Source organism: Passer domesticus, chromosome 17 (genome assembly GCF_036417665.1).
Source record: "Passer domesticus isolate bPasDom1 chromosome 17, bPasDom1.hap1, whole genome shotgun sequence".
NCBI lineage: Eukaryota > Metazoa > Chordata > Aves > Passeriformes > Passeridae > Passer > Passer domesticus.
Genome location: NC_087490.1, coordinates 1,829,371 through 1,855,244, shown reverse-complemented (window position 1 = coordinate 1,855,244; position 25,874 = coordinate 1,829,371). Strand labels below are relative to the sequence as shown.

Genomic DNA, 25,874 nt, shown 5'->3' with positions numbered 1-25,874 from the left:
AGGGAGTGCATTCCCACGGGTCAATCCATTCTGATCCCGCGCCTGGCATGAAGTCGATCCCTATTTATTATATGATCGACGAGCTCCATTAACTGCCAGGGAAGGGAATGCGGCCGAAAAGCAGGAAAAGGGAAAACAACTGAGGCAGAGGAGAAGGGTCTGGCTCCCTGAGTGGGTGTTTGAACGTGGATGGGGTTAAAGGAGGCAGGAATCCACGGCTTCCCTTCCCAAAATACAGCTGGGAGTGAGGAGAGACGGGCAGGACCTGAAATGCTCCAGGATCAGAGAAGTGTGGAATGGTTTGAGTGGGAAGGGAGCTTAAAGATGATCCCATCCCACCCCCTGCCATGGGCAGGGACACCTTCCACTATCCCAGGGTGCTCCAAGCCCCACCCAACCTGGCCTAGAACACTTCCAGGGATGGGGCAGCCTATGCCAAGTCCTCACAGGGAAGAATCTCTTCCCAAAATGCCATCTAACCCTGCCCTCTGTCCGTGGGAAGCCATTCCCTGTGTCCTATCAGTGCATGGCTCCAGCCTGGCATGGAGGACAACAAGGTGGCAACCCTGTGCCTCAGTTTCCCTCCCACAGGATTTACAGCTTCTCCTTCAATTCTCAGCACAGGAAGGGAGGATTCATTTCAAGTCCATTGAGGAGAAAAATCCAATTTCATAAACCCTGCAATGGTTTGGGTTGGAAGAGACCTTAAAAATCCTCCCAACTCCTTGGGCAGTGATGCCCTCAGATTGCCCAGGGCTCCATCTGGCCTGACCGTGTTGCTCCTTCAATTTGTGGTTAGTTAAAGCTCAAAGGACAATTTGGATGCCCTGGAGGGAACAGAGAGCTGGCTGCACACACCACGGAGCATCCACAGGGAAAACCAGACCCCCCAGTCTGCTCCATCTTAAGTGCCGTGTCTTCCACCCTTCCCCTTTCCTCCCATCCTTCAAATCAGGTTCAGCTGATTTGAATCCATGATTCCTGCCTCCCTTAATGCCCAGCTTCCTGAGCATTAAGATTTGCAAGCCCCAAATCCTTCCCAGCTGGGCTGTGCCTGTAAAGGTCAGGAGATCTGGCACTGGGAGAGGTAAAGCTGAGCTTTGTCCAGAGCTCCTCCGTGCCCAGCGGGAACAAGGTGCAGGGATGGGAGAGCATCCCTTGTCAAGGGCTTGTTCCTCCCAGCAGCAGAGCCAAACATTAAATATTGGCAAAATCCAGCATGGAAATCTATTCTAAAATCAAAGTAAACCTCAGTATTTGGTCCATGCACTAAAGTTATCCATGAACAAACAGCTGAAGTGCCTTGGATATTCTTCCCATCCCTCACCCTCATGCCTTCCCTATTAATTAGTGCCAGGGAATGTGTAACTGTCATTAAAACCTGTTTTCCGCAGAGAAAAAAGAGCAAACTCTCATTCCACCTCTGGTATCTCATGTAAGGACAGGGACTGGGTTTAACTCCACCCCCCGCCAGCAGCAGCTCCAGGGGAGGGTTTAGGAAATGCTCCCTCTCCAGCAGAAACACTCCAAGTTCCTCTGCTCCAAAGGCACTTTGGACAAATTAATTCTCTTTACACAGTTCTGCCAAGGTCAGGTTAATTCCTAATGTTCCTCAGCGTTCTCCTTGGTCTTCCCAGCAGGGCCATAAATCATGGCCACATAGCCCTGGTGGCATCACCAGCGGCACACTGGAAAGCTGAAGTCACCCTGGCGTGACAAGAGAAGGGTCATAACCCAGCCTGGAGCGTCCCAAGGAGCAAATCCCAGACTCCTTGCACAAGCTCCGAGAGCCACGGTGGAGCTTTTAACTAAAAACCCAAGAAATTTTGGAAAAGCTGCCCCAAAGCCCCCTCACAAGCCAGTGTGAGCTCAAAGCCCAGTCAAACTCCAGCTCAAATCTTCTCCCAGACTGGGTAACCTCGCTCCCTTCTCCCAAACAACATTCCCAACCAGGAGCCCCAGGGAGCTGCATGCAGTGGGTTGGTGCATTCCATTACAGACCCAAGGAGCACCTGGAGCCTTGGGAAGCACAAATAAGCATTCAAATCCCCTCTTTTTTTCCTCAGGAGGCATCCTAAAATGTGGGAGTTTCTGCTTTCATGGGTGGCTGGAGCCATTTTATCAGGATTAGGAAAGGACTTGATCCTTGGAAGGCCCCTTGGGTGCCTGAGGCTTTACCTCTGCTCCTGCACTGGGGACCAGGAGCCCCAAGGAGCTGAGTTTACCCAGGCCTGGCTTTGTCACGCTCCCCAGCAGCAAAACCAACTCATTATTCCAACAAATGGAGTTTTTCCAGCCCTTTCCTTCCCGCCCAGCCAAGGACTTTTCCGCGTTTCCCGCCGTCCATTGCGCAGCGCTCAAAGCGCCAAGGCTCGCACCCGCTCCTGCTCCAGACTAATTAAGATGGATGTTAATTGTCCCCAGCGCTCATTACCCAAGAGAAAACCCATTAGCAGCTCCGATGGAACCGTTCCTTGCACTCGCCACCTCCCACTGCAGAAAAATGCCGAATTTCTGCTTTTGTGTCTCGTTAAGAGAGAACTCAGGAGTCACAGAATGGTTTGGGTTGGAGGGACCTTAAAGCCCATCCAGTGGCACCCCTGCCATGGCAGGGACACCTCCCACTGTCCCAGGCTGCTCCAAGCCCTGTCCAGCCTGGCCTTGGGCACTGCCAGGGATGGAGTGGCCACAGCTGCTCTGGGAATTCCATTCCACACCCTCCCCACCCTGCCAGGGAACAATTCCTTATTCCCAATATCCCATCCATCCCTGCCCTCTGGCAGTGGGAGCCATTCCCTGTGTCCTGTCCCTCCATCCCTTGTCCCCAGTCCCTCCCCAGCTCTCCTGGAGCCCCTTTGGGCCCTGCAAGGGGCTCTGAGCTCTCCCTGGAGCCTTCTCTTTGCCAGTCTCAATCCCACTGTTTTGATCATTGAGGAATATATTAAACAGTGCTGGTCCCATTTATCCATAAAAACGTTAATATCGGGAAAATCAGATTTTTAACCCAAACCATCCCACCCTCAGCCAGCTGCTGCCTCAGTTTCCCCTTCCATTTTTTCCCCTGTGGGCCGTGCTCTTTGGATGGGGAAATTTCTTTCTGCTAATGAGACGATCCCTGAATATCACAGGCAATCAGGAAGGAAAACGTCGGGATGGGGAAAAGTAAAAATAAACCCGGCTATAAATAACCCCCTTCCGGCAGCGCCGGTGGCACGACGTGGTGAAGCCCCTTCCCAGGGACACGCAGCTGCTCCCAGACGTGCAGGGAAACAGAGATTTCTGCAACAGCCACAAGGAATTGCTGGGATTTTGTGGGAAAAAAGGTCTCGAGTGGCCACTTGTGGGCTCCCAGGAGAAACGTGGTGGCCTTTTCCACACACAGAGAAAGTCCTGCCCTGGGAATGGGCACAGGGAGGGTGAGGAAACCCTGATATCCTGAGTCTATAGCCATAATCCCCTCCTCAGGCAGTAGGGAATGATTTCCTCCACTCCAAGCAGAGCCTGGTTTAAAGTTATTCCCATAAACCTGCAAGGAAAACTTGGGTCCCTTTGGAAAAGTCCTGTTGGAAGAGTGATGCTCCCCCAGTGCCACCTCCTGGACCATTCCCAATATCCCATACCATTCCCAGCATCCCGGACATTCCACACTGTCCTCTTCCCTGCCTCATTCCCTACAACACCCAAGCAGCAGCTCTCATGGCAGAAACGCTCCCAGGGCTGTCACATCCCTTAGGAAAAACCCAAAACATGGATGGGAGGGAAAGCTCCACATGGGGAGAAGGCTTTTCCCTACAGGAGATGGCCAGAGATTTCCCAAAAATGGTCAGCCAAGGATGGACCAGACAAGGAGTGCCAGAACAAGAGCAAGGAAGCATCCTTGGAAGTAGGGATTAGATCAGACATAAGGAAAAGTTTTCCACAGTGAGGGTGGGGGTGCCCAGAGCAGCTGTGGCTGCCCCTGGATTCCTGGAAGTGTCCAAGGAATGTTGGACAGGGCTTGGAGCAGCCTGGGATAGTGAAAGATGTCTCTGCCTGTGGCAGGGGGTGGGATGGGATGAGCTTTAAATTCCTTTCCAGCCCAAACTCAAATTCAAAAATTCTCATTCCTGTGCTGTCATAGAACAGCAGAACAGGAAGCTTCAAAGCAGGAAAATTGTGTTTGGAAGTTACCTCTGGCCTATGGGATATGTACTCACACAATCCCAAAAATCCTGAGACTGAGCTGAGCCCCACTGATTTTCCTGCACCCCAGAAATCCCAGCAGGAGAAATCAAACAGGTTTCCAGTTGCAACTGTAAAATGCTCATGGAATGGTTTGGGTTGGGAGGGACATTAAAGCTCACCCCATTCCAGGTGAAAGGGATACTTCCACTGTCCCAGGCTGCTCCAAGCCCTGTCCGGCCTGGCCTTGGGCACTGCCAGGGATCCAGGGGCAGCCACAGCTGCTCTGGGCACCCTGTGCCAGGGCCTGCCCACCCTGCCAGGGAACAATTCCTAATTCCCAATATCCCATCTGACCCTACTGATCTTTGGTTTAAAGCTGATATTGGTTCACCTTTTGAAGGATGCAGATAAAAATGAGTTGTGGGAACAAGCAAACGACGCCTGGAAATGTTGTGAGCTTGGATTGTATTTTGGGCAATTTAATACATTTACATTTTGACCTCAAACCTCAGCTGGAAGAGGAACAGGACGAGCAGAGCTCCACGTTCCTCACATTAATTCACCAGGTTGCAGCAGCACACAGACTGATTTTGTCCAGCTGTCAAAAATGGCACCTTTCTGCCTTTACAGAAAGACCCATTTGAATAGAAAATGGAAGAGAAAACATTCCACGGCTCAAATTAAAAAAAACAAATAATTAAAAAAGAATCAAGGAATACATTTCCCAGGTTTTGCTATTGAATAGCCCTGAAAAGCTGAGCAAATGGGGGCTGCAGAGGGACGGCGGAGCGCGATGGAGACGCCGCCTTTCCCTTTGGGAACGCGGTGTGACACACGGATGGGGGCTCTGACTCATCCATCAATACATGTGTTTGCACACTTTCCCAAAAGCTTTTGGCCTGGAGCTACCCAATAGATGGAAATGCTGCGGAATTTTCCCCAGATGGCTCATTTTTGGTCCTGAATAAAAGGCATCGTTTTTCCAGTCACCAGCTGGGGAGAGGCAGCCCCGCTTTGGAGTCACCCTGACCCCAGAGGATGAAACTCCCAAGGCAAACACCACCCAAGAACCCACCGGAGCAGGGATGAGGTAACACAAATTTGGGGTGAAATCCTTTTGGTGTGGACAAAGAGGGAACAGAGCACCTGCAGAGCCACCCCATCTGGGATCAGGGACTGGGAGGTGCCACTTGCAAGGGAAAATTAGGGACATCAGGAAAAGATGATGCAATATTTCATCACTGATGGCTGTTGGAAGCGGTGCCATTCCATTGCTTTTTGAAATGCTGCCAGGAGGAAAATTCAGCCTCAGCTTGGAGAAACTTCTCTGGGAGAAAACAACCTGTTTGGGATGAAAAGCAGGACCATGTCCAGTCCCATGGCTGAAAGCATGGTCTGGAGGTGAAGGAAATCATGGAATTCCCTGGAATAAATGCATTTCCCATGACAACAGCTGCTCTGGTAGCACTTGCAGCCTCTTTGCCTCCAGGCCAGGTGAGATGTTTTGCCCAACTAAGCACGGATTATACTGGGAGACTCTGTGCTGCATTCCCATTGGGAATGTGGATAAGGGCACGTATTTGCCTTGAGACCAAAAAAGCTGTGAAGGTGTTGGGTGGCCTGGAACCCCCAAATCCCCAAAGCCCTGAAAGTTGCAAGGAGCCTCTCAGTCTTCCAGTTACTCAATGGGCTCCAGGAGAGCTGCAGAGGGACTGGGGACAAGGGATGGAGGGACAGGACACAGGGAATGGCTTCCACTGCCAGAGGGCAGGGCTGGATGGGATACTGGGAATTAGGAATTGTTCCCTGGGAGGGTGGGCAGGCCCTGGCACAGGGTGCCCAGAGCAGCTGTGGCTGCCCCTGGATCCCTGGCAGTGCCCAAGGCCAGGTTGGAATATCCTGGGATAGTGGAAGGTGCTAAAGCCCTGGCTTGGCTTTAAGGTCTCTCCCAACCCAAGCCAAACCATTCCATGGTTCCATGATGCTTCCTGTGCCTGGATAAACAAACCATTCCTGTCCGGAACTCCCCTTCTACAGAAAAATGTCCTGCCTGGACAGACTTTTGGATTTGCTGTGTCCTCCACACCAGAAACCCCAGCACATGGAGAACATGGATACAGCACATGGAGAGCATCCCTTCCTTAGGGGAGGAAACTCAACCCAACCACACCGTTGGACTGGAGAAAAAAAAAGACGGGGAAAACCGCATTTTTTAGACAGGGAAAACAAATTTTTGGCCAGAAAAAGCCAACTCCAACCTGGTGATGATGGCGAGGTGGGGCGGGCTCATGCAGGCCCCCATGAAGAGCACCACGTTCTCGTGCCGGGTCTGCCGGTAGGCCATGACCTCCCTCTTGAAGGCCTTGAGCTGGTCCTCGTTGTCGCGCTCGATGTCGATGAGGCGGATGGCCACCTCCCCGTGCCAGCGCCCGTGGAACACCTGCCCAAAGCGGCCCTTGCCGATGAGCTCGCCGATCTCCAGCTGCTCGAAGGGGATGTCCCACTCCTGCAGGAAGATGCTGGTCTGGCTGGCCTTGCGCGGGAAGTTGCGCGCCGAGAGCAGCGAGAGGTTCATCTCCTCAAAGTCGTCCTCGGACTCCTGCACCTCCTCGGCGCATTCCTCATTCTGTGGTGGGCAAAGGGCACGGGGAACAATAAAACAGGGAGGAAACTGCAGGAAAAACCCCACTGACCAAACTCCTGCTCTCTCAGACCCGGAGGAACCGGGCAGGGCCTCCCAACGCCAACGGAGCAGCCCTGTTCTACACAAAGTTGGCAGAATCCCAGATTTTCATAGAATCATGGAATCCTTTAGGTTGGAAAAGCCATCTGGGATAGACTCCAATGTCACCATGATAGTTTATGAAAATCTTTTCACTAGGATTTTCTCCTGAGAAGCCTCAGAAATGTAAACAATCACTTGTCTGATGGCTGTGGAATGTGGCCTGGAGATGGTTTACCAACAGGTGCATCTTTGACTGGTCTCATGTGAGTTGTTTTTACTTAATGACCAGTCACAGCCAGTGTGTCAGACTCTCTGTCTGTCACAAGTTTTTATTATTCATTCCTTTCCTTTCCTAGCCTTCCGATGTATCCTTTCTTCTATTCTTTTAGTACAGCTTTAGTATAGCATTTTTAATATAATATAATATAATAATATAATAAATCAGCCTTCTAAGAAATATGGAAGCAGATTCATCTCTTCCTTTGTCCTGGGACCCACAAACACAACAACACTCCAACCCTTCCCCAGCATGGCCAAGGCCACTACAAACCCATGTCCCCAGGTGCCACAAGCACGGGGCTTTAAATCCCCCCAGAGCTGGGGACTCCACCGCTTCCACGTGGAACCATTTAACCCCATCCTGGGGCTAAATTTAAGATTGTGACCCATCAGAGATTTAATTAATTTGTCTTAAAACAGTTTCATCCTCCCCTGGCTAAGCTGTGCTCTGTTAATTCCCATTATTCCCGGACCCCTTGATGGTCCATTTAGACTTCCTATAGGATTTACAGCACCTCTTAAAAGCTCCATCCCCATCTTCCCTTCCCTTCCTTCCCTCCCACCGCATTTTTAATGCCTCCTAAAAAACCTCATTGAATTCCAAACTCGAAGCCCAGGAGGGTCCCTCTCCATGGGGTGGGGACACGGATGCCTGGACTTTAATTCAATTATCAGCAATTCCACTGCACAGATGGGAAACGTCTCCATTTCCCAGGAAATGTGCCCCAAGATATCCTTAAAACCAAGGCCCATTAAGCACAGGAGCCATCTCACCTCCGAGGTGGGCTCCACTTCAATTTGAAGCAATGGGTTTCCTTCCAGGCTGTTAAAAGAATTATGGAATTAACACCATGGAAAAATACTGGGATCTGGGGAGCAGTCCCTGCCCTGGGGATAAAGGGGTCAGAGAGGAGAAGGTGCCACTAACCCAGGGAAAGGGACAGATTTACCCCCCACTGACCCTGACCACACTCGAGGCATTTTCAGGGATTTCTAAGATTTCTTCACAACCAACCCCAGCCAAAGCAGAAGTGCAGAAGGAAAGAAAGGGAGTTTTTCAATCATTTTGGAGAAGTGGAGGGTTCAGAGATCCTCTCCCTGCAGTAAAGCACCCAAATCTGACTGGTTTCCCAGTTCTTTTCCTTCCCTGTTCACTCAGCACTTCCCACCCCCAGGTCCATGATTGGGGTCTGCTGCTCCTGACAATTAATGGGGAATTAGGGAAGTTCTGAATGAGGGATCAGCTGGAACAGCATATAAATATATAATAAATTATTATTATTAATCTCTTCCCAGGGGAATTACGCTCCCTCAGGACACTCAGACATGGCAATCCTGCAAGTCCTATCCCGTTCCACAGCCACAAAAGACTGTAAATCCCAGGATCCTACAGAAAAGGAGTCAATCCGGGTATTTTGAGCAGCTTGGGAAGCCCAAGTGGCTGCAGAACATCTCCATGGATGGGTGGTTTGCAGGAGCAGCCAGCTCCTCATCGCTATCCCAGGCATGAATTCCTGTCTCCCGAGGATCCAGAGATGTTTAACCCAGCCAAGCCCAGGATGGCTCCCATGGGAAGTTCTCAGTGTGGGGGGGACAGAGGGAATCACAGATTTTGGATATTGACAGCCGTTCCTCCCCAAAAATCTTATGTCTTCACACCTTCCTTTAGGCAGGGGGAATAAAAAGGCTTTGGCTTCACCATTTTTCCATGAATTCCCAAGGGACAGAGCTTCCATCCTTTGCTCCACTGGATCCCCAGCAGAATTTGGAGAGTATGGACAAGCCAGCCAAAAACTGGGGCCAGACCTGATCCCTTAAAGCCCTGGCTTGTGAAATCCTTCAAAAATGGCCTTTAGAGGCAGGATCAGGAGGGACAGAGCACTGGAGTGTGGCTGCAGGAGCAGCACAGGCTCCTGGGCATCAAGGAATGATGGATTTGGGCTTGACCTGCTGGGGAGGGATGGTTCTAACACTGATTAAATGCTGCTTTTCCCAACTTTCAGCCTGGAGTTTATTTGGCTTGAAAATATTGGAAGTGGTAAAGATACGCTGGTTATCTGCTTTTAGTTTAATTATAACTGAATTAATCCCTTGGGCTGGGGATTTTTGGACTGAAATCCATTTTTTTTCCCTAGCAGTGAAGAGCTGTGGGTTATAAATGCACCTCTTGCCCTCCTTCTCAACCTTCCAGAGCCCGGGGGTCTCACCAGGACCACCTGAGCCAGGGGAGCACCCATGGGGGCCTGGAGGATTTGGGGAGCAGAGGGAAGGGGCTGGGAATGGGGAGTCACTCACATGGGGTTGGAGGTGACGGGGTGCAGGACGACCTGTGGGGCTCGGGTCGGCGTCTCAGGCACCACATCTGGGAACAGGAGAGAGGAGTCAGAGACCTCTGGGGGCATCCAGGGGAATTAAACCCCACCCTTCATCCCCAGGTCCCACTTAGTGACACCCTGAGTAGGGCTGGGGGTCACTTAGGGCCACCTGACCCTGCAGCACCAACAGCTTTGAGGAGAAATCCCACCCCAGCACCTCCCCGGCACAAATCCAGGGGTTTGGAGAGCTGGCCACACACCCATCCCCACCAGGAGAAACCCCATCCAAGGAGAAGCTTCCAGAGAGCCTTACCTGGGAAAATGAACTGCTGCTTGTACTTGTAGTAATGGGAGGCTGGAAAAGAGGAACAAGGGTTCAACACTGACCTGTGGAGCTGGAAAAGCTCCAGCCTGTGCCCAGGTCTTCACCAGGAAACCTCAACCCCAGTTGTGTGAAGCCCTCCTGTGTGATCCAACCTCTCCCATTTCCATATCCCCATATGGAATATTCCAAAATGGCACATAGGATGCCCAGGCCAAAAACTTAAGACCTTTGCTGGATTATAACTTGATTTTTCCCCCCACAGCTTCTTTTCTGTACCATTTGGAGAGCATCAATGTCACCCATTAAGTCACTGGTGGGGTTTGGACACCAGTTTGCCAGCCAGGTTACAGTCCTGGCCCTCAAGTGGGATTTGGGAAGCTCCTGGCATCATGGAGACGCCAAGTGATGGGTTTGGAGCTGCTGCCCATTTGGGCCACATTCTACCCTTTTTTCCCTGGCTTTGGAGCTGTGTCCTTCCTGGAAGGAGTCGTAGGAGCCACTGTCCAAAGCCAGAGTTTGGAGAGGCTCTGGGAGTTGGGAACTGGCTCCCATCCCCAGCCCAAGGACTGATCCGATTCCGTGGGCAGGCAGGTCATGGGTGTGAAGAACTCAGAGCTGCTGAGGCCACCAGGGGCTGGCAGCAGCTCAGAAATCACCTCCTTATCTCCAAGACCCCAAGGGCCACGGCTCAGCTTCCCCCCTCCAGCTCAGAGACCCCAAAGTCCGACCTCAGCCCTGCAGCAGGACCTGAGCCAACATCAAAGGAGCCTGGAAGGTAATTCCAGCAGGAGAAGGTCACTGTCTCACCATTTCCAAGCTCAAATCCTAATCCCTGAGATGATCATCCTGATGGGATAAATTATGGGAAGATGAAAGCAGGGTAAGTCCTGCTTTGGATCCCATTCTGCTCCTGATGGGAACAAAACAGGGAGCAAACACCCCCAGAGATGCCAGGGTCTGATCCTGCCCTGCTCTACCTCTGCCAGCTGGGAATATGTTCCAAGTCCCCCAAAGGGGGCTGAAATCCATGAAATAATGTCCCAACAAACCCCACAGGGAGGTGTCTGCTCCAGAAGTGACCCACGATGGGGTTTCCAGGGGCTGGATCCTCCCAGAGCCAGGCAGGGTCCAGGGCTGGCCCAGCAGTGGATTGGGATTCCAAGACACCAGGACACTTTGGCTCTGGAAGAGCTCCTTGGGCTGGGTCACACCAGCATGGAACTCACGCCGTGTCCTCCCAGACCCTGGGGGCTCCGGGGCTGTGCCTGGTGAAATCCTGACCCTCCGGATGGGTCCCACCATTCCTGGGAGCGCTCAGGGCTTCCTCGTGCCATTCCGGGATCCTGACTGAATCCCAGGCACTCTGGGACTGCCACCTCTCCGGGCATACAGGACATGATGGGTGGTTGATTGCTGGGGAGGGTTCCCAGCTTCTGGAAGTGTTTGTTGTTGTAGTGATGGATTCTGCCAGGCAACTTCCTCCTCATCTTCCTCCTTCTTCTCCTCTTCCTCTCTCACTGAAGACTGCTCAAGATGGAGGCACCACATGGAGCATGAAGATCCTGCCTGGTTCCTCTGGAGAAGCCATCCTGACCCTCCTTCCAACCACACCAGTTCATTAATCCTGGGATTTTGGGGGTGCAGGACCTCAACCTTCCGGCTGGTCCAGCAAGGAGGTCATGGACCAAGCAGGGCCACCAGGACAGCCAGGAGTGCCTCAGCATCCCAGAGATCTCCTCTTCCCTTGCCAGCTCTATTTTTGGAGCAGGTGGACACAATTCCAGGCGTGATGCTGAGCCATTCCCTCCTGGAAGGGACTTTTCCTGGAGCAGCAGGACATCCCAGAGGAAGGCAGACACGCTGAGACAGGCTTTGATACACCCTCAGCCCAGGAGGAGCTTTTTGGGCCGTCTTCCATAACTTCTGTGACCTGCAGCCACCACGACCTCCCTGCCTCTCCCACCATCCCTGAAGAGATGGAGCTCCTGGAGCAGAGGGATCCCAGGTCCAGATTCCATGGGACAAGCCACATCAGACATTCCCAGAATCATCTGTCACCCCACCCATACTGCCAACCTGCTGGGGACCCATCACCCCAAAAACATGTCAGGATCACCCCAATTTGCCGTCATAGAGAGGTCAGCCCCTGGTTTCTGTTTGCACCTGAGGCAAAATGCCTGGAAATCCATGGAAAAATGGAAGATCCACGCCTGGAAAGGCTTTTTAGCTTCAAGAGAGCAGAAACTGAGCTGGTGCCAACTTTGGAGGATTCCAAGACTGGATCAAGCCTTGGGCTCTGACCCTTCTTCAAGCAGGAGATTCGACCAGAGACGCCCAACCTGAATTATCCTAAATTCATCTTTTCTCCTCATTTCTACTTCCACCTTCTCCCCACCCCAGTGCAAACCCAGGAAGGGAATCAGGCGGAACCGTCCCACATCCCAAGGACACCCCAGGACACGAGTGCCCACGGGGAGGGCGTGGCAGTACCTGGCAGGTTGAACTGCTTCTGCTGGCGCGGGCACTGCGGGGACGGGTGCAGCGGGGACGGCGGCGTGGCGCTGGGGGGCAGCGGCGGCGCCGGCGAGGACGGCGTGGACGAGGTGGTGGACGAGGGGTTGCTGCTGGAGTCTGGCTGGTAGGGCACCGGAATGTGGTCCTGAGGGACACAGGGAAGGAGGGAAAGGAGAGAAAATGGTGAGAGCAGGGCTGGTTGGTGCCACCCCGAGGTGCAGAGAACCCCACGTGACATCATCCCACTCATTTCTTCCAGAAGTCCTAGAAAACACCCGGAGCTTTACCCAAAGCTGTTTGTATTCCTCAAGGCCATTTCCCACCATAAACTGGCTCCTTTCCCACCCTCAGCCCCAGCTGAGGGTGCCACACATCTCCTGGCTCTGCACAGCCACGGCCACCAAGGCCAGAATCGGGGCCACCACCTCGGGGCTTGGTCCCTGGGGACAACAAGGGGCTGGAAGTTCCTGCTGTGCTCCTTGGAGCCAAACCCCAGGGCCTTGCAGGGAGCAGAGGGACCTGGAAGGAGCAGCCAACGCATCCCAAGACATTCCTCAGCATTCCTTGACTCTTCCCAGTCAAAGCCAGTGATTTTGGGTGCACACTGGGGTGGGTGGGAAGGGACCACGGAGAGCCAACAGGCAGGAAAACATGTTTGGATGTCTTCGATCCCAAAAGGAAAACTGGGGCCAGAATCTGACCCCTTGCTGCCCAACTTGGAGCCACTGAACAGGGTCTGAGCAGTGCTGAGCATTCCCATCCCCACAGAATTTCCCTCCAAGGTTAAAAAACCTGCACGAGCCTTCCCCAGCAGGTAATTTTGTCCTAATTAATTAATTCTTAAATGAGCAGGGCTTTCCAGGAAAGCCATATTGGTCATCGTTCCATGCTCAATAATCTTGGTCAGGTAAATTCTTTTTTAAGCAACCAGTGAAGGTCAAAACAATTAAGATTTCACAGGGGGTGGAATTAGAGGAATTTAACGTATCTTCCAACCCAGGGCCATTCCATTAATTTATTCAGGATACCTTTAAAGAATTGCTTTCAGAAATACCAAAGTAAGAAGGGAGCCCTGCTGAAATAAGAATATTTACAGGGGAAATTTCAACCAGAGTGGGAGTGCCCAGGACAAAAGCACCACTCCAAAACAACAAAGCCAGATCCCCACACCAAGAAATTCCTAAAAAGATTTAGGTTTAAAATCAGCATCTCCAGGAGTATATTGGTACCCAGACTTTTCCCAGAGCAAGAAGATGCTGAGGGCTGGAGGAGCTCAGCCAGGCTTTGGGAATTCAGGGTTTTGTTGATCCATTCCCCATCAGGTCAGTGATGTCCCTCTTTCTGAGCACTTCCAGCCTGCCAATCCCTCATCCTGCCCTTCCTCCAAGGAATTTTCCACTGGAGGCCAACAGGCTTTAAATTCCATCAGAAGCAGCCCTGGGAGGGGTTTATTGTATCAAGGCAGAGCAGGAGTGAGCCAGGTGCTCTGTCAGGTCTGGCTTGAGCAGCTTCGCCAGAGACAATCCAATTCCAGGCTGGTTTTATTTGCAACAATAAATTTGTTATTTATTGAAGCCTCTACTGGGAGCAGAGACCTCAAACCACCCCAAATTCAGCTTGGACCTGGAGACTCAGAGGCCACAATGGAGCAGGAGTGGGACAGCAGGATCCAGGCTGTTCTGGAAGTGCTGATCCCGTTTTATTTTTAAAAGAAATAACTTCATTGGATATATATCCAGGGAAGAGAATGGAGCTGGGAAGGGGCTGGAGCCCCAGCAGAGCCTCAGGGAGCTGGGAAGGGGCTCAGCCTGGAGAAAAGGAGGCTCAGGGGGGCCCTTGTGGCTCTGCACAACTCCTGACAGGAGGGGACAGCCGGGGGGTCGGGCTGTGCTCCAGGGAACAGGGACAGGAGCAGAGGGAACGGCCTCAGGCTGGGCCAGGGGAGGGGCAGGGTGGAATTTGGGGAAATTCCTTCACTGAAAGGGTGGTCAGGCACTGGCACAGCTGCCCAGGGCAGTGCTGGAGTCATTCAGCAGCCGTGTGGATGTGGCACTTGGGGACATAGGACAGTGCTGGCCTTGGCAGTGCAGGGGGAGCAACAAACTCGATTTTCCTAAACGATCTTTCCCAGCCTGAAGAATTCCACCATTCTCTGCACAGCTGTGGATATTTGGGTGCAGGGGTCGTGTCCCTGTGGCAGGGTGTGGCCACGGGGGCTCAGGCTCACCTTGTTGAGTTTGTTGGTTTTGGGGAGCGTTTGGCTGACGTGCAGGTCCGAATACCGGGGGGGCTTCCTCAGGGGGTTGTTGATGTCGCAGGGCACCGACTCTGTCCGGACCAACCTCGCTGCATTCAGAAGGGACAGAGGGGAAAGGGGGTGGAGAGGAGGGGAAGAGAGAGGGAAGGACATCAAAGCTCAGCAGCAGCGCCCGGGGTCGCCCTGCGCTTGCAGACCGCTCTCCAAAGCGACTCCGCGGCACTTCCAGCCTGGGCTGGCAGCGGAACTTCGGGATCCTCCGGCCACAGCCAACCCCCCCGGGTGTGAGGCAGCGATTTGGGAGGGTCCAGCAGCTGCCACGGCCCCTCTGTGAACCGGGGCTCAGCCAGCACAATCCTGCTCCTTGCTGGAGCTTTGTGGGATGAGGGGAAGGAGCCGGCTCAGAACACTGAGATTTTTGGGGGAAAAGCCAGCCTGAAGGCTGAGGGGCTCAGGAATGGTTTAACTCCAAGATAATGGATTTAAGAGCTGGGTTTGGGATTTTTTTTTTGGCGGGTGGGGAGTTATTTCAGTGATGCTGAGGCCACCCCAAAGCCATGCTGCTCCTAAAACACACAGCGGGCAGCTCCGGCTCTGGCAACATCACAGCCCTGAATCCCAACTCCTGCCCATCCCAGGAGCCCGACTGCCCCTTCCCTGCCTCCCGGGCAGGGTTTGCAGCAGCTCCGAGCCTGACGGGGGAAGGGGGGGAATCTTCAGCCGCTTCCACCCAAATTTGCTGCAAGCGAGGCCGTGGGGTGCGATGGGAGCTGTGAAACTGCCCCCTCTGAGGTGCCACCAGCACGATCCTTTTCCCCGGGATTAAAGCAAGGAGCGGGTTTTGGGGGGATATTTAACACAAAGGAACAGCTTTAAGAGCTCAAAATTCAAGGCAAGAGCGATTGGAAGCGTCTCCCTCAGGCAGTCGCGGTCCTCTGGCCAGCAAGGGAGCCAAAATCTGGAAGAAAAGAGGTGGGAAGCGCCGCCCCGCCGTCCTGCTGCAGGGTCCTGCCTGTCTCTGGGCGGGTTTTAGGCCGGGCTCTCCCGCAGGAGAGCGGGATAAGGCAGCTCCAAAAAGCACCACGAGCATCCGCAGGGCCACGGCCGCGTCCCCGGCGCGGGGACCCCGCATGCACCGGGAGGTTCGGGGTCCCCCATCCGCCCTGAGCTCTCGACAGAAGCAAAAGGCCAAAACCTGGTTGGACTTACCCCGTGCGGTGGGGAATCTGAAAAGAAAAGGAGGCAGGGGGAGGGTGGGTGGAAGTGGTTTGCAATGCAAATCTGCCTCGCCCCGAGCGGCTCGTCTCCCTACAAGCGGAAAAAACGGTGGGTAACATTTCCCCGGAGCGCCCAAGCGGTTCGGGAGCCTCCGTCCCGCCGGGGACCCCGCCTGGGTCCGGCTCCCGAATCGCCCGGGGGGATTTCGAAAGTTTTTCCCGCTGGCAACACCCCCGGAGCTCGGAGCAGGGGGCTCACCTCCGCGGTGGATGATCAGCAGGTGACACGGGGGGGCCTCTTTGGTGCATTTGTTGTGGCACTTGAGCCTGGCAGGGGACAGAGAGAAAGGAGTGAGAAGGGAAAACTGATGGATGGAGGGACAGGATAAGGAGGAGGTTCTTCCCCCTGCCAGAGGGCAGGGATGGATGGGATATTGGGAAGGGATCGTTCCCTGGCAGGGAGGCTGAAGCTGTGGCTGCCCCTGGATCCCTGGAAGTGCCCAAGGCCAGGCAGGATGAGGCCTGGGACAGCAGAAGGTGTCCCTGCCCATGGCAGGGGTGGAATGGGATGGGCTTTAAGATCCCTTCCTATCCAGGCCATTCTGGGATTCTGTGATGGAGTTTTTTCCTCCTTTTTCCCCTTGGGAAGGTGACTGGATGCAGGGCTCAGGTCCTTCACCCAGTGTGAGCCCTGCAGGCTCCCTGCTTCCCATCATTCCCAAGCAGCAGGCCCAGGGCTAGGGAACAGTGTGGGATGCACATCCTAGAAAACCAGCAGGGGCTGACTGGCAGGAGCTGCACACCCCTGGAAACGCCTCCATCCCAGTGGAGCAGCACAGGAATTCCCAAACCCAAGGGCTCTGCCCCACTGCCCCTTTCTGGGCCAGCCAGGCTGAGGACTCCCCAAATTGTCACTTCTGCCCGAGCTGGCTGCAGTAAAAGCAGCAGAGTCCTGTGCTGGGGGAGGGTGTACTGGAAGGTGGGACAGGATGAGCTTTAAGGTTCCCTCCAGCCCAAACCATTCCACGGTTCCATGAAATCCCCGTTCCCACCATCCTACTGCTGGATGCTTAACTAAATTCAGGAGCAGCAGCAGGGGAAGAAGTGGCTGTCCTGGTCCCTGATGTGCCCCTGTCATTGTGCCCTCCTCTCCTGCCTTTATTAAACACATTTAGCCAAAATAAAGAGAGGATTTACAGCCTCTGGATATTCTGCAGAGCTTTTCCCGTTTTTTTTTTTTTTCCTGGAGCCAGGGCAGGAGTCTGGAGGGTTTCACCCCCGGGTCATGCATATAGGCATCGGCAGACTCCCAAAACCTTCCCATTCCTCCTTAATTAAGGATGGAAACGCATCCCCAGCTCACGCTCTGCCAGGCCGGCAGAAAGCCATGGGGGAAAAGGGAAAAAGGAGGAAAGGATTTATCAAAACAAGGGGAAATGATGGGGGGAAAAAAAAAAAAGAACGGCAGCTTCAAGTCAATGAGCTGGGTAATGAAAATTCAGGAGCTGCCCGTGTTAGCTTTTATTACAAAGCTGTTCCTAGAGGGAAAGGCAGGAATTAATTTGGTATTTGAGGCTTGGGGGGTTTGGGGTCCGGTTGTTTGTTTTACCTGTTGGTTCCCCTCTGCTTTCTGGGGAAAGCAGCGCCGGGGCAAGGCTGGAAAAAACCTAAATGCCTTGTGTTCCCTCCCAACTTTTGACTGCCAGGAAACGGATTTGTTCTTTTCTGTAGGATTACAGGGAGCAGGATTTGCACAGCCAGAGCCACAGCATCCCTGATCCTGGTCAGGGATCCCTCCTGCAGCACGGAGAGCTCGCAGGAAAAGCCTCGAGTTCCTTGAGCATGGATAGAACGGGAATCTCCCCTTTAAAATCCCTGTATTTGATAACATCCCTTCCAGAAAAGCCCCACCAGCTGCGGAGCAACCGAGCGCTTCTCGGCAGGTTTAAATCCCAATTTACCAACTCATCAGCGCTTAATCAGCGGCAGCAGCGATCCTCACCGCTCCGTTAGCCGCAGACAATCGCACATCCCCAGCTCCCGGCCCCAGGAAAGGCGGTCCCGGCTCCAGCACAGCTTCCCCCAGCGCTGGGGCCGCACGGCTCTGCCCGAGGCCGGGCTGCGCTGGGTGGGAGCAGCTGGAGCAGCCCCAGGCTGTTGTCCCGCTCCTGTCCCGTTTTATCCCCTCTCCTTTGCGCCATGGATGAACCGATTTGGCTCCTCGGGACCCTGCCAGGACACAGAAGTGCCCAAAACTCGGCAGAAACAGAGGTTCCAGCCCAAAACTGTGGGCAGAACCCCCCTGATGCCCAGAGCTATCCCTGCCTGGTCCAGCACACCATCCCTGCAGATCATTCCACCGGGAATCTCCGCAGCGTGGGGCTCTAAAGCCAGGCTTGGGCAAGGGGGGCTGTCAGGATCTGACTCAGAGCTCTGGAGCGAGCAGAGCCGGGGTCTGGCGGGCACATCCTCCCCGAGGAGCCCGAGCCCACCCCAGACACAAGCCCAGCCCTGCTTTGGGGTGTTATTCACCCAACTCCTCATCTCATTAACGCTTCCTGTGAGGATGAGCTGGCGGGAGCCTGGCTGGGGTCTCCGTGCCCAAATCCCTGCTCGGCTCCCCCGGCCAGACCCCGATTGTCCCCTCCCGGTTTGAAGGAGTGACACAAACAGCTCCGGCACGGCGCCATACTTGCAGTTTTTGCATTTTAAGCCGAACAACATTCCCTTCCCGCAGACGGTGCAGGTCTGAGACATCCAGTACTTGGTGGAAAACCTGCGGAGAGAAACAGAGAGAGGGAGAGCTGAAGCCTCACTCATCTCCCGAGCCCTGCTTCGTCCTCTCTCTGCTGCCCTCAAACTCCAATGCAGGTGTTGAGGAATTTTGTCTAGGGATGCCAAAACACAACCCCGAGCCTTCCTTTGGTTCTGGAAGCTTTTTCCAAAGGGAATCCACCCCCAACTCCCCGTGATTCCCACCCAGGACCCCCCAAAACCTGCCCTGGGACCAATGTGTGCAGCCCCTGGGGAAGCAGCTTCCCATCAAACAGCAGCGCTCTTCCCGGCGCTTTTCCCCCTTCAGGGAGATATGGAAGGGCTGCAATCCAGAGATGGGGAATTTGCCGAAGGCTGCCAAGGTCACAGATAACACACAGATTTATTGATAGCAGCTCGAGCCTTATCTAAACCAGATCTGAGCTGAAATGGAATTGGAATGGGCTTGCAGGACAGCACAGCCCAGCATGGAAAGAGAGGGAATGTCCCCAATCTCGGCGTTCCGGAGCAGAGATGGGAAGGGAGGTGCCCATCCCTCATCCCCCCGGCACGGCAGCGGGGGGAGGGGCCCACCTGTGTTTTATGGAGTTTCCTAAATCCCGCCGAGGGATCTGCGGGGACCAGCGAGGCACTGACAGCGTATCTGCAGGGAGAGACCAGGAAAAGCAGCACTGGTAACAGCATCGAGAGCTGGCGTTCAGGTTTTTTGGGAAGGGGAGCAAAGGATGTGCACAAAAAATGGGATTTTCCTGCTATTCCCCCTGGAATGCCTCTCTGAGCTCCCTGCTGGGAAGCAGGAGAGCTCTGGGATTTGTGGGAATCGAGGTCTCCTGTCCCAGATCCCATCACCAGTTTGGACCAGGGAGGGGAGAGGAGAGGGTGCATCCCTGTGGAGGCAGGGCGGGATTGCAAAACTTTTGGAACGACATCAGGATGAAAGGCGAAATAAAGCTGGAGCAGCCTCACTGTCAGCTTTTAGTAAGACATTACAGCTTGAGGGGGCAGCTGAGGAAAAGCTGAGTGCCAGCCACTCCAAAGGTGATTCCATTCCTGTTCCAGGGGAAGAACAGAGTTAAAGCTGTCCCGGTGCTCTCCTTCCAGGGAAAAGCAGGGACAGGGATAAGGAAAAAGAGGGAAGTTCACTGGCAGCGCTGGAGTAGGAAGGCAATCAGGAGCATGGCCATGGATTCCCCATCCTCCTTCAGCCTCGGCAGGGGTGGAAAAGCTGCTCCTCCTCCTCCTCCTCATCCTCCCGGCCACGAGAAAGGTCCTGCCCCGCAGGATGCTCAGCCCCGCGAGCGGATCCGTGCCGGGATCCAAAGGCTGGATTTTCTCAGGGATTTCAGAGGTTTCCCGAGCACCAGCGGTGGCTCCCGGCTGTTTGCTCAGTGCCAGCAAATCCCTGGCTAAACAGGCGCTGGATATTAGCCCAGGGAGCGGGGAGAGCCGCTGTTTGCTTCAATATCCCATTTTAATATAGCGGCAGGCACGGGGCTCTAATTGCAGCGGCCGGCTGAAGGTTACATTTACATCCCTCCCCCCGGGCTGGAAATCCTGGGAGCAGCCCGAGCTGATCCTGCTCCAGCACCTCCGAGCAGCAGCAGCTCTGGATCCTTCTCTCTTCTGGTCATTCCTCAGGCACAGGCAGCAATTGAGATGTCAGATCACACAAGCATGGGATGGTTTGGGTGGGAAGGGACATTAAAATCCTCTCATTCCCATGGCAGGGACACCTCCCACTGTCCCAGGCTGCTCCCAGCCCCAGTGTCCAGCCTGGCCTTGGGCACTGCCAGGGATCCAGGGGCAGCCACAGCTGCTCTGGGCACCCTGTGCCAGGGCCTGCCCACCCTCCCAGGGAACAGTTCCTAATTCCCAATATCCCATCCAGCCCTGCCCTCTGGCAGTGGGAGCCATTCCCTGTGTCCTGGCTCTATCCACCTGTGTAAAAAGTCACTCTCCCTAACTTTTATAATCTCCCTTCAAAGCCAAGGGGGGAGTTCATGTCCCCAGCACCACATTGCCAATATTTTTTGTTTTCTCACTAATCTTTGTGACAACTCACCCTCGGCCGCTGGACCAGCATCCCTCCTCTACCTCCACCTCCACAACCTCCCAGGGGTGGGAATTTGGGCCTCACATCTCAGAGGTGAGTGACCCCTCCGTGCCCAGCCTCGTGCCTCCCTGAGCGTCATTGCCCCTCACTAAATCCTGTTAGAAAACCGAGTTATCATCACCCCCGCTCCAAGGCCGCTCCCTGAAGCGCCAAACACCCCGGCCAGAGCAGCTCTTCTCCCGGTATTAAATTACAACCTCCACGTTATCAGCCACAATTTATTCCCACTAACTTTCGGCTGGCCTCAATTAAATCCTGCCAGCCCGGCGAGGGGGAGAGGGGATGGAGGCAACGGCGGCTGCTGAGCCTTTTAATTACTTTCTAAATGTGCTCGCTGCAAAAATGTATTGAAGTGTAGCGGGGATTTTGACCTCGTAACATAAATGAGCCCGACGTGACTCACAGCTAATTACCTTCATTAGCGGCAGCGAGCCACGCAGGATCGCGGCGTTTAACAATAGAGCCGCTGTTGGCAGGAGGGAAAAGCAGTGGAGCGGGGCAGGAGGGCAGGGACAGGCACCGGGGATCAGCCCCGAGGGCTCGGGGGGCTCCGGAGTTAATTGGGGAGTCTCCCCTTTCCCCGGATTCCTCGCAGTGTTAACTCGGGGGGAGATGCAGCAGCCTCCCCCCAGCACGGGAGGAATGTTCTCATCGAAAAGCCCCCACCTTGCCACAATTAGCGCTAATTACAAGGGGGGGAACCCCATGAGCGGTCTGGGTTCAGGGAGGGAGGGTCGGGCTTTGTCGTGGGGACCCCGTGGTGGAGAAGCGGCCGCGGGATCGGTTGATCCTCGCACGCTTTGAGGCGTGACAGCGGCTGCGTCTCCCCCATCCTCCCTCTCCCCATCCTCCCTCTCTCCCTCTCTCCCTGTTCCCTCCCTCCGCCCGCTCCAGCGCCCCGGAGCTGCCCCCGTGCCAGTGATTATTTCAAACCTTTATCACCAGCAGCCTCCCGCCTGCCTCAAAAATCCGAATTCTCCCGGCCACAATTCCCCTCGCCGAATTCCCCCCGCCGCCCTCTGCCCCTCCGAGCTGGCATTTCATTGGGCACAAGTGGAATTTCGCAGGGTGGCACCCACTGAGCAGCCCCATGGAGACTTCCCCTGGCCACCCACCCCATCCCTGCCTCCCGAGGGGCTCCCAAAAACCAAACCCCGCTTCCCGATGCGGCGGCACTGCCCGGTGGCCGCGGTGCCAGGCAATGCCACCCTCCTTCCGACACCTCCGTGTTTTCCTTCGTCGCTCCAGCAAAGGTCAGGGCTCCTGCTCGGCGCGGCACAGCTCATCCCAAAATCAACAGCCGCGCTTGATGGGATCAGCTGTGCCAGCGGCAGAGCCGGGAAGGGGAGAACCGGCCGGGCCACGGGTGACAGCCACCTCCGGCGTGTCCCTGACAGGCGACACGGCAGAAGAGCCCTGCCACCCCGCTCGCCGGCGGTGACAGGCAGCTGTGACAGCCAGCGCCGCTCTGAGTGGCACCCGCGCGCCTCGGAGGTGACGGGGACGCGGCGCTGCTGCCCCCGCTGCCGTCCCGGTGAATTCCGGCTGGGCTGCCGGGGCTTGTCCTGCATGGAGAAAAGCACCTGAGCTTCCCTGTTTCATTATTTTGGGGTTGCACCCTCCTTGGCTGGGCGGTGATGCCCTCAGAGAGCCCCAAACCCTCTCTGAGGACTCCTGGAGCATCTTCCAGGGGTGGCAGCAGTGCTGAGCCACGGGGAGTGTTCTGTCACAATTGTCCCTTCCTCATCTCCTGGGCCCTGTCTGGGTGTCAGGGAGCTGGTGGGAGCCCGTTATCCATCACAGAGACAGCCTGCTAAACAAACCCTCCTTCTCCTACCGTGTAGAAAATGGATTTGTGGAGTGGCCAGAAAAGAACCAGAATCCACCACTACTACAGCAACCACGTTCCCATTCCGAATGGGACAGAGAAAATCGATGGAAGTGGGCTTGGTAAGAATCCCAGGATGAGTCACTGCAAAGCCAAGGAATGGCCAGGAGGCTTTACACTTACCCCAAACACCCCAAATGTCACCAAAATGCTCCCAAGGTGGGTGAGTCCCATGGAGAGATTAAGAGAAGATACCGGGGTGAAGCCTCTTCCCAAATGAGTTCAACAGCAGAGGAAATCCAGGGTCAGGAGCATCCCCACCACCAGGCAAAAATCCCAGTCCAGAGACAAATCATAATATCCATGGAATGGTTTGGGTGGGAAAGAATCTCAAAGATGGTCCCTTCCCACCCCTGCCATGGCAGGGACACCTCCCACTGTCCCAGGCTGCTCCAAGCCCTGTCCAGCCTGGCCTTGGGCACTGCCAGGGATCCAGGGGCAGCCACAGCTGCTCTGGGCACCCTGTGCCCGCTGCAGTGACAGAGTTCCAGTGCCTCAGCCTGTGGCAGTTCCAAGGACACTGTCCCGGTGTCTCCCCTCCACCCTGGGTGTGCTTCCCACGTGGTCCCTTCAGAGACACCTCAGGCCTTGCTCGTGCTGCTTTTAGGGCTGAAATAGGATGGGAGAGATCCCAGAGCAGCTGCTCCAGCAGCTTTCCCTCACCAGGACAGAAATCCATGCAGGATTCAAGGCACAAAGGCAGTCACGTGCTCCCTCCATGAGTGCACGTGGCAGATATTCCACAGGGAATTTGGGAAGTGTCCCTGTCCATGTGGGGGGGCTGGAATGGGATGGCCTTTAAGGCCCCTTCCAACCCTGTGGATCACAGCCAGGTGCAGTGGGTGGAAGGGTGACCCAGGATGGATCCAGCAGGATGGAACCAAAGCTGAGCAGGAGCAGAGGGGATCATCTGGAGCAGGAGCTGCTCCCAGAGCATCTCTCCAGTAAGGAAAGAGTCCCCTTCTAACCCGGGCAGTTCCCCTTTCCAACGGCACAGTCCCATTCACCCAGTTCAAATGCCACGTTCAGCTGGCTTAAAGCCTGGCATGGGGATTTCCCCCCAGTTCCCATTCTTGCAGCTCAGTCAGGCTTATCCAGACAAAGCTGTGCCCTCCGACTCTGCTGCCAGGGTGGGAAACCCTCCGGAGCCTCGCTGCCAGCTGTGGCCAGCTGTGGCTGCAGGGAGCTGCCAGCAGAGCTCCTGCCATGGCTCATGCAGGGCAGGTCAGCGGGGAGGGAACCACTGGTGGTCCCCAAGGAAGGAGGTTCCCCTTGGGAAGTCCCCTCCTGGAGGTGCTGGGGCTGGGACAGCGTTAGGGAGAAGTGTCCCCCCAGAATTCACCCCAGCACTGGCAATGGGGACCATGGGGAGGGGGCATGGGTGGCACTGGCTGCTTCCCCATGTCACCTTCAACACCATGGACATGTCCTTGGGTCCAGCCTGGTCCTTTCCAGAAGAAAAGCTGGATTTAGGGCTCCGGGACTCCCACCCCAACCCACTGGACATTTTCCTGGATCCCTGTCCACCCAACCTGCCTGAGGTCAGCCCTTCAGGGGCTCTCCCAGGAGCTGGGGGGGCTCAAGGAGCTCTGGTGGCATCTCAGCACTTGTCACTTGGCCATCCCTGGTTGGGATCCTGCTCATGCTCAACACCATAAACTGCAAATTCCTCGCTCACAGAGCCAAGGGGAAGAGGCAGGACAGGGATTCAGGAGAATCCCCCCAGGGGAGAATCCCCCCAGACCCCTGGGGACAAACTCAGGGTACTCCATAATCCTGTGATTGTCCCAGCCAGATTTGCTGGAGGAAGAGGCTCCCTCCAGCTCTCTGTGAAAATCCATTCCCATCAGGACAAAGGGGTGTTAAAAATCAGAGGGAAGCATCCAAACCCTCTCCTGATCCGGGTCAGGGATGACTCAGATGGGAACGTGCTCCTGCCAGGAGCAGCAAGGCAGTGGAAAAGAAATCATGGAGAGACAGCCAGGGAGGGATGGGGCCTCACTGGGCTCCCCTCACCCATCTCCAGCTGACAACAACAATTTTTGTGTTTCCGTGCTTTGGGGAAGTAATTCCACAGCAATCCAGAGCATCTGGGTGCTGTTGTGCTGCTCCCACAGGAGGAAAAGGGAAGAGGGATTTAAAGAAAACCATAAGGATGGGATATTGTGGAGAGCTCAGCTGTTGAACCACCACAAGGATGGGGACAGGGAATCCTTGGGATGCGGGAGGGCTTGGAACAACCTGCTCTAGGGGGAGGTGTCCCTGCCCATGGAAGTAGATGAACTTCAATCTCCCTTCCAGCCCCAATCATTCCATGGTTCTGCTCCCTACCAACAAATGTCTGCCCTGCTTGGCATAACTCCCACACAGATGTTGATCCTGCAAGGACCAAACAGTGTGGAAAAGGTTTTACAGCGACTTCTGTGAGCCAGAGAGAAGTTTGATCAGAGAATCCATGTTTAGCCCTGAAAGAATTTCCTACTAAGGTCATTGACAAAGAAACCAAGAAGGAAAGAAGGATAAATAAGAGAAACCTGCCTGTTCCAATGAGCACTTTGCTTTTCTTTCCTGACCAACGAGTAAAGTGTAAACTTATGGGCTTTGTAAGAATGTATAAAAAGCATGTGTGCTGCAAGAAAAACAGGTTTGAAGCCTTCTGAAAACAGAGTGTGCTGCTCTGTATTGCCTCCACCTCAACTACGACAAAACAGCTCCACTGATGCCAAAACCTCCCAGCAGGGATCAACCAGCTGGGAAAACCCAGCTCCCATCCAGCCTGGAAAACATTCCCAGCAGCCGGGGAAGTCAGAGGGAAATGAGAGGAGACACCTCCCCAGCAGCGTCAGCCACTTGCCAGCCCATCACTGCCCACGGCGTCGCGCTGCGGCGGTGCCACCTTCCATCAGGATGTCACAGCATGGCACGCCATCCAGCACTGAGGGGTGGCCAAAACTAATCCAAGGAGACACCCATGGGGGGCTGGGAACGGGCTTTGGTCCCTGGCTCCTGCTCTGTTTGTCCAGGCTGCGAGCTGAGCACAGACAATTCCATGTGGGAAACAGCAAGGCAGAAATCCCCCTCGCTCCGGGCAAGGAATGAGGTGTTGGATATCTCTGGGACAGCATCGTCTGCCTGCAGAGCTCCTGCCAGGTGCCACTGTCCCCAAAGGCAAAGGGACAGGAGGAAAAGGACAGCAGGACTGGCTGGATGAGCCCTCAGTGATCCCAAAGTGCCAGGGAAGGGAAGGGAAGGGAAGGGAAGGGAAGGGAAGGGAAGGGAAGGGAAGGGAAGGGAAGGGAAGG

The 25,874-nt window shown here is 54.7% G+C and overlaps 1 protein-coding gene across 5 annotated transcripts in view; it reads right to left on the bottom strand.

The window, feature by feature from the left end:
* The window catches only part of KSR2 (kinase suppressor of ras 2), a 66,308-nt gene that overhangs the window by 23,456 nt on the left and 16,978 nt on the right, over nt 1–25,874 (bottom strand). For 2 of the 5 annotated variants that reach the window (XM_064392689.1, XM_064392690.1), the window contains exons 3-12: nt 19,145–19,214; nt 18,489–18,572; nt 16,056–16,123; nt 15,789–15,887; nt 14,550–14,668; nt 12,299–12,467; nt 9,797–9,838; nt 9,464–9,530; nt 7,943–7,991; nt 6,423–6,790 (exon numbers count right to left, since the gene is read on the bottom strand). In XM_064392689.1, coding sequence (XP_064248759.1) covers nt 6,423–6,790; nt 7,943–7,991; nt 9,464–9,530; nt 9,797–9,838; nt 12,299–12,467; nt 14,550–14,668; nt 15,789–15,887; nt 16,056–16,123; nt 18,489–18,572; nt 19,145–19,214 — 1,135 coding nt within the window. Of the gene's footprint in view, nt 1–6,422; nt 6,791–7,942; nt 7,992–9,463; nt 9,531–9,796; nt 9,839–12,298; nt 12,468–14,549; nt 14,669–15,788; nt 16,124–18,488; nt 18,573–19,144; nt 19,215–25,874 lie in introns of all 5 variants that reach the window. The other 3 variants (XM_064392687.1, XM_064392688.1, XM_064392691.1) reach the window with 2 other exon arrangements.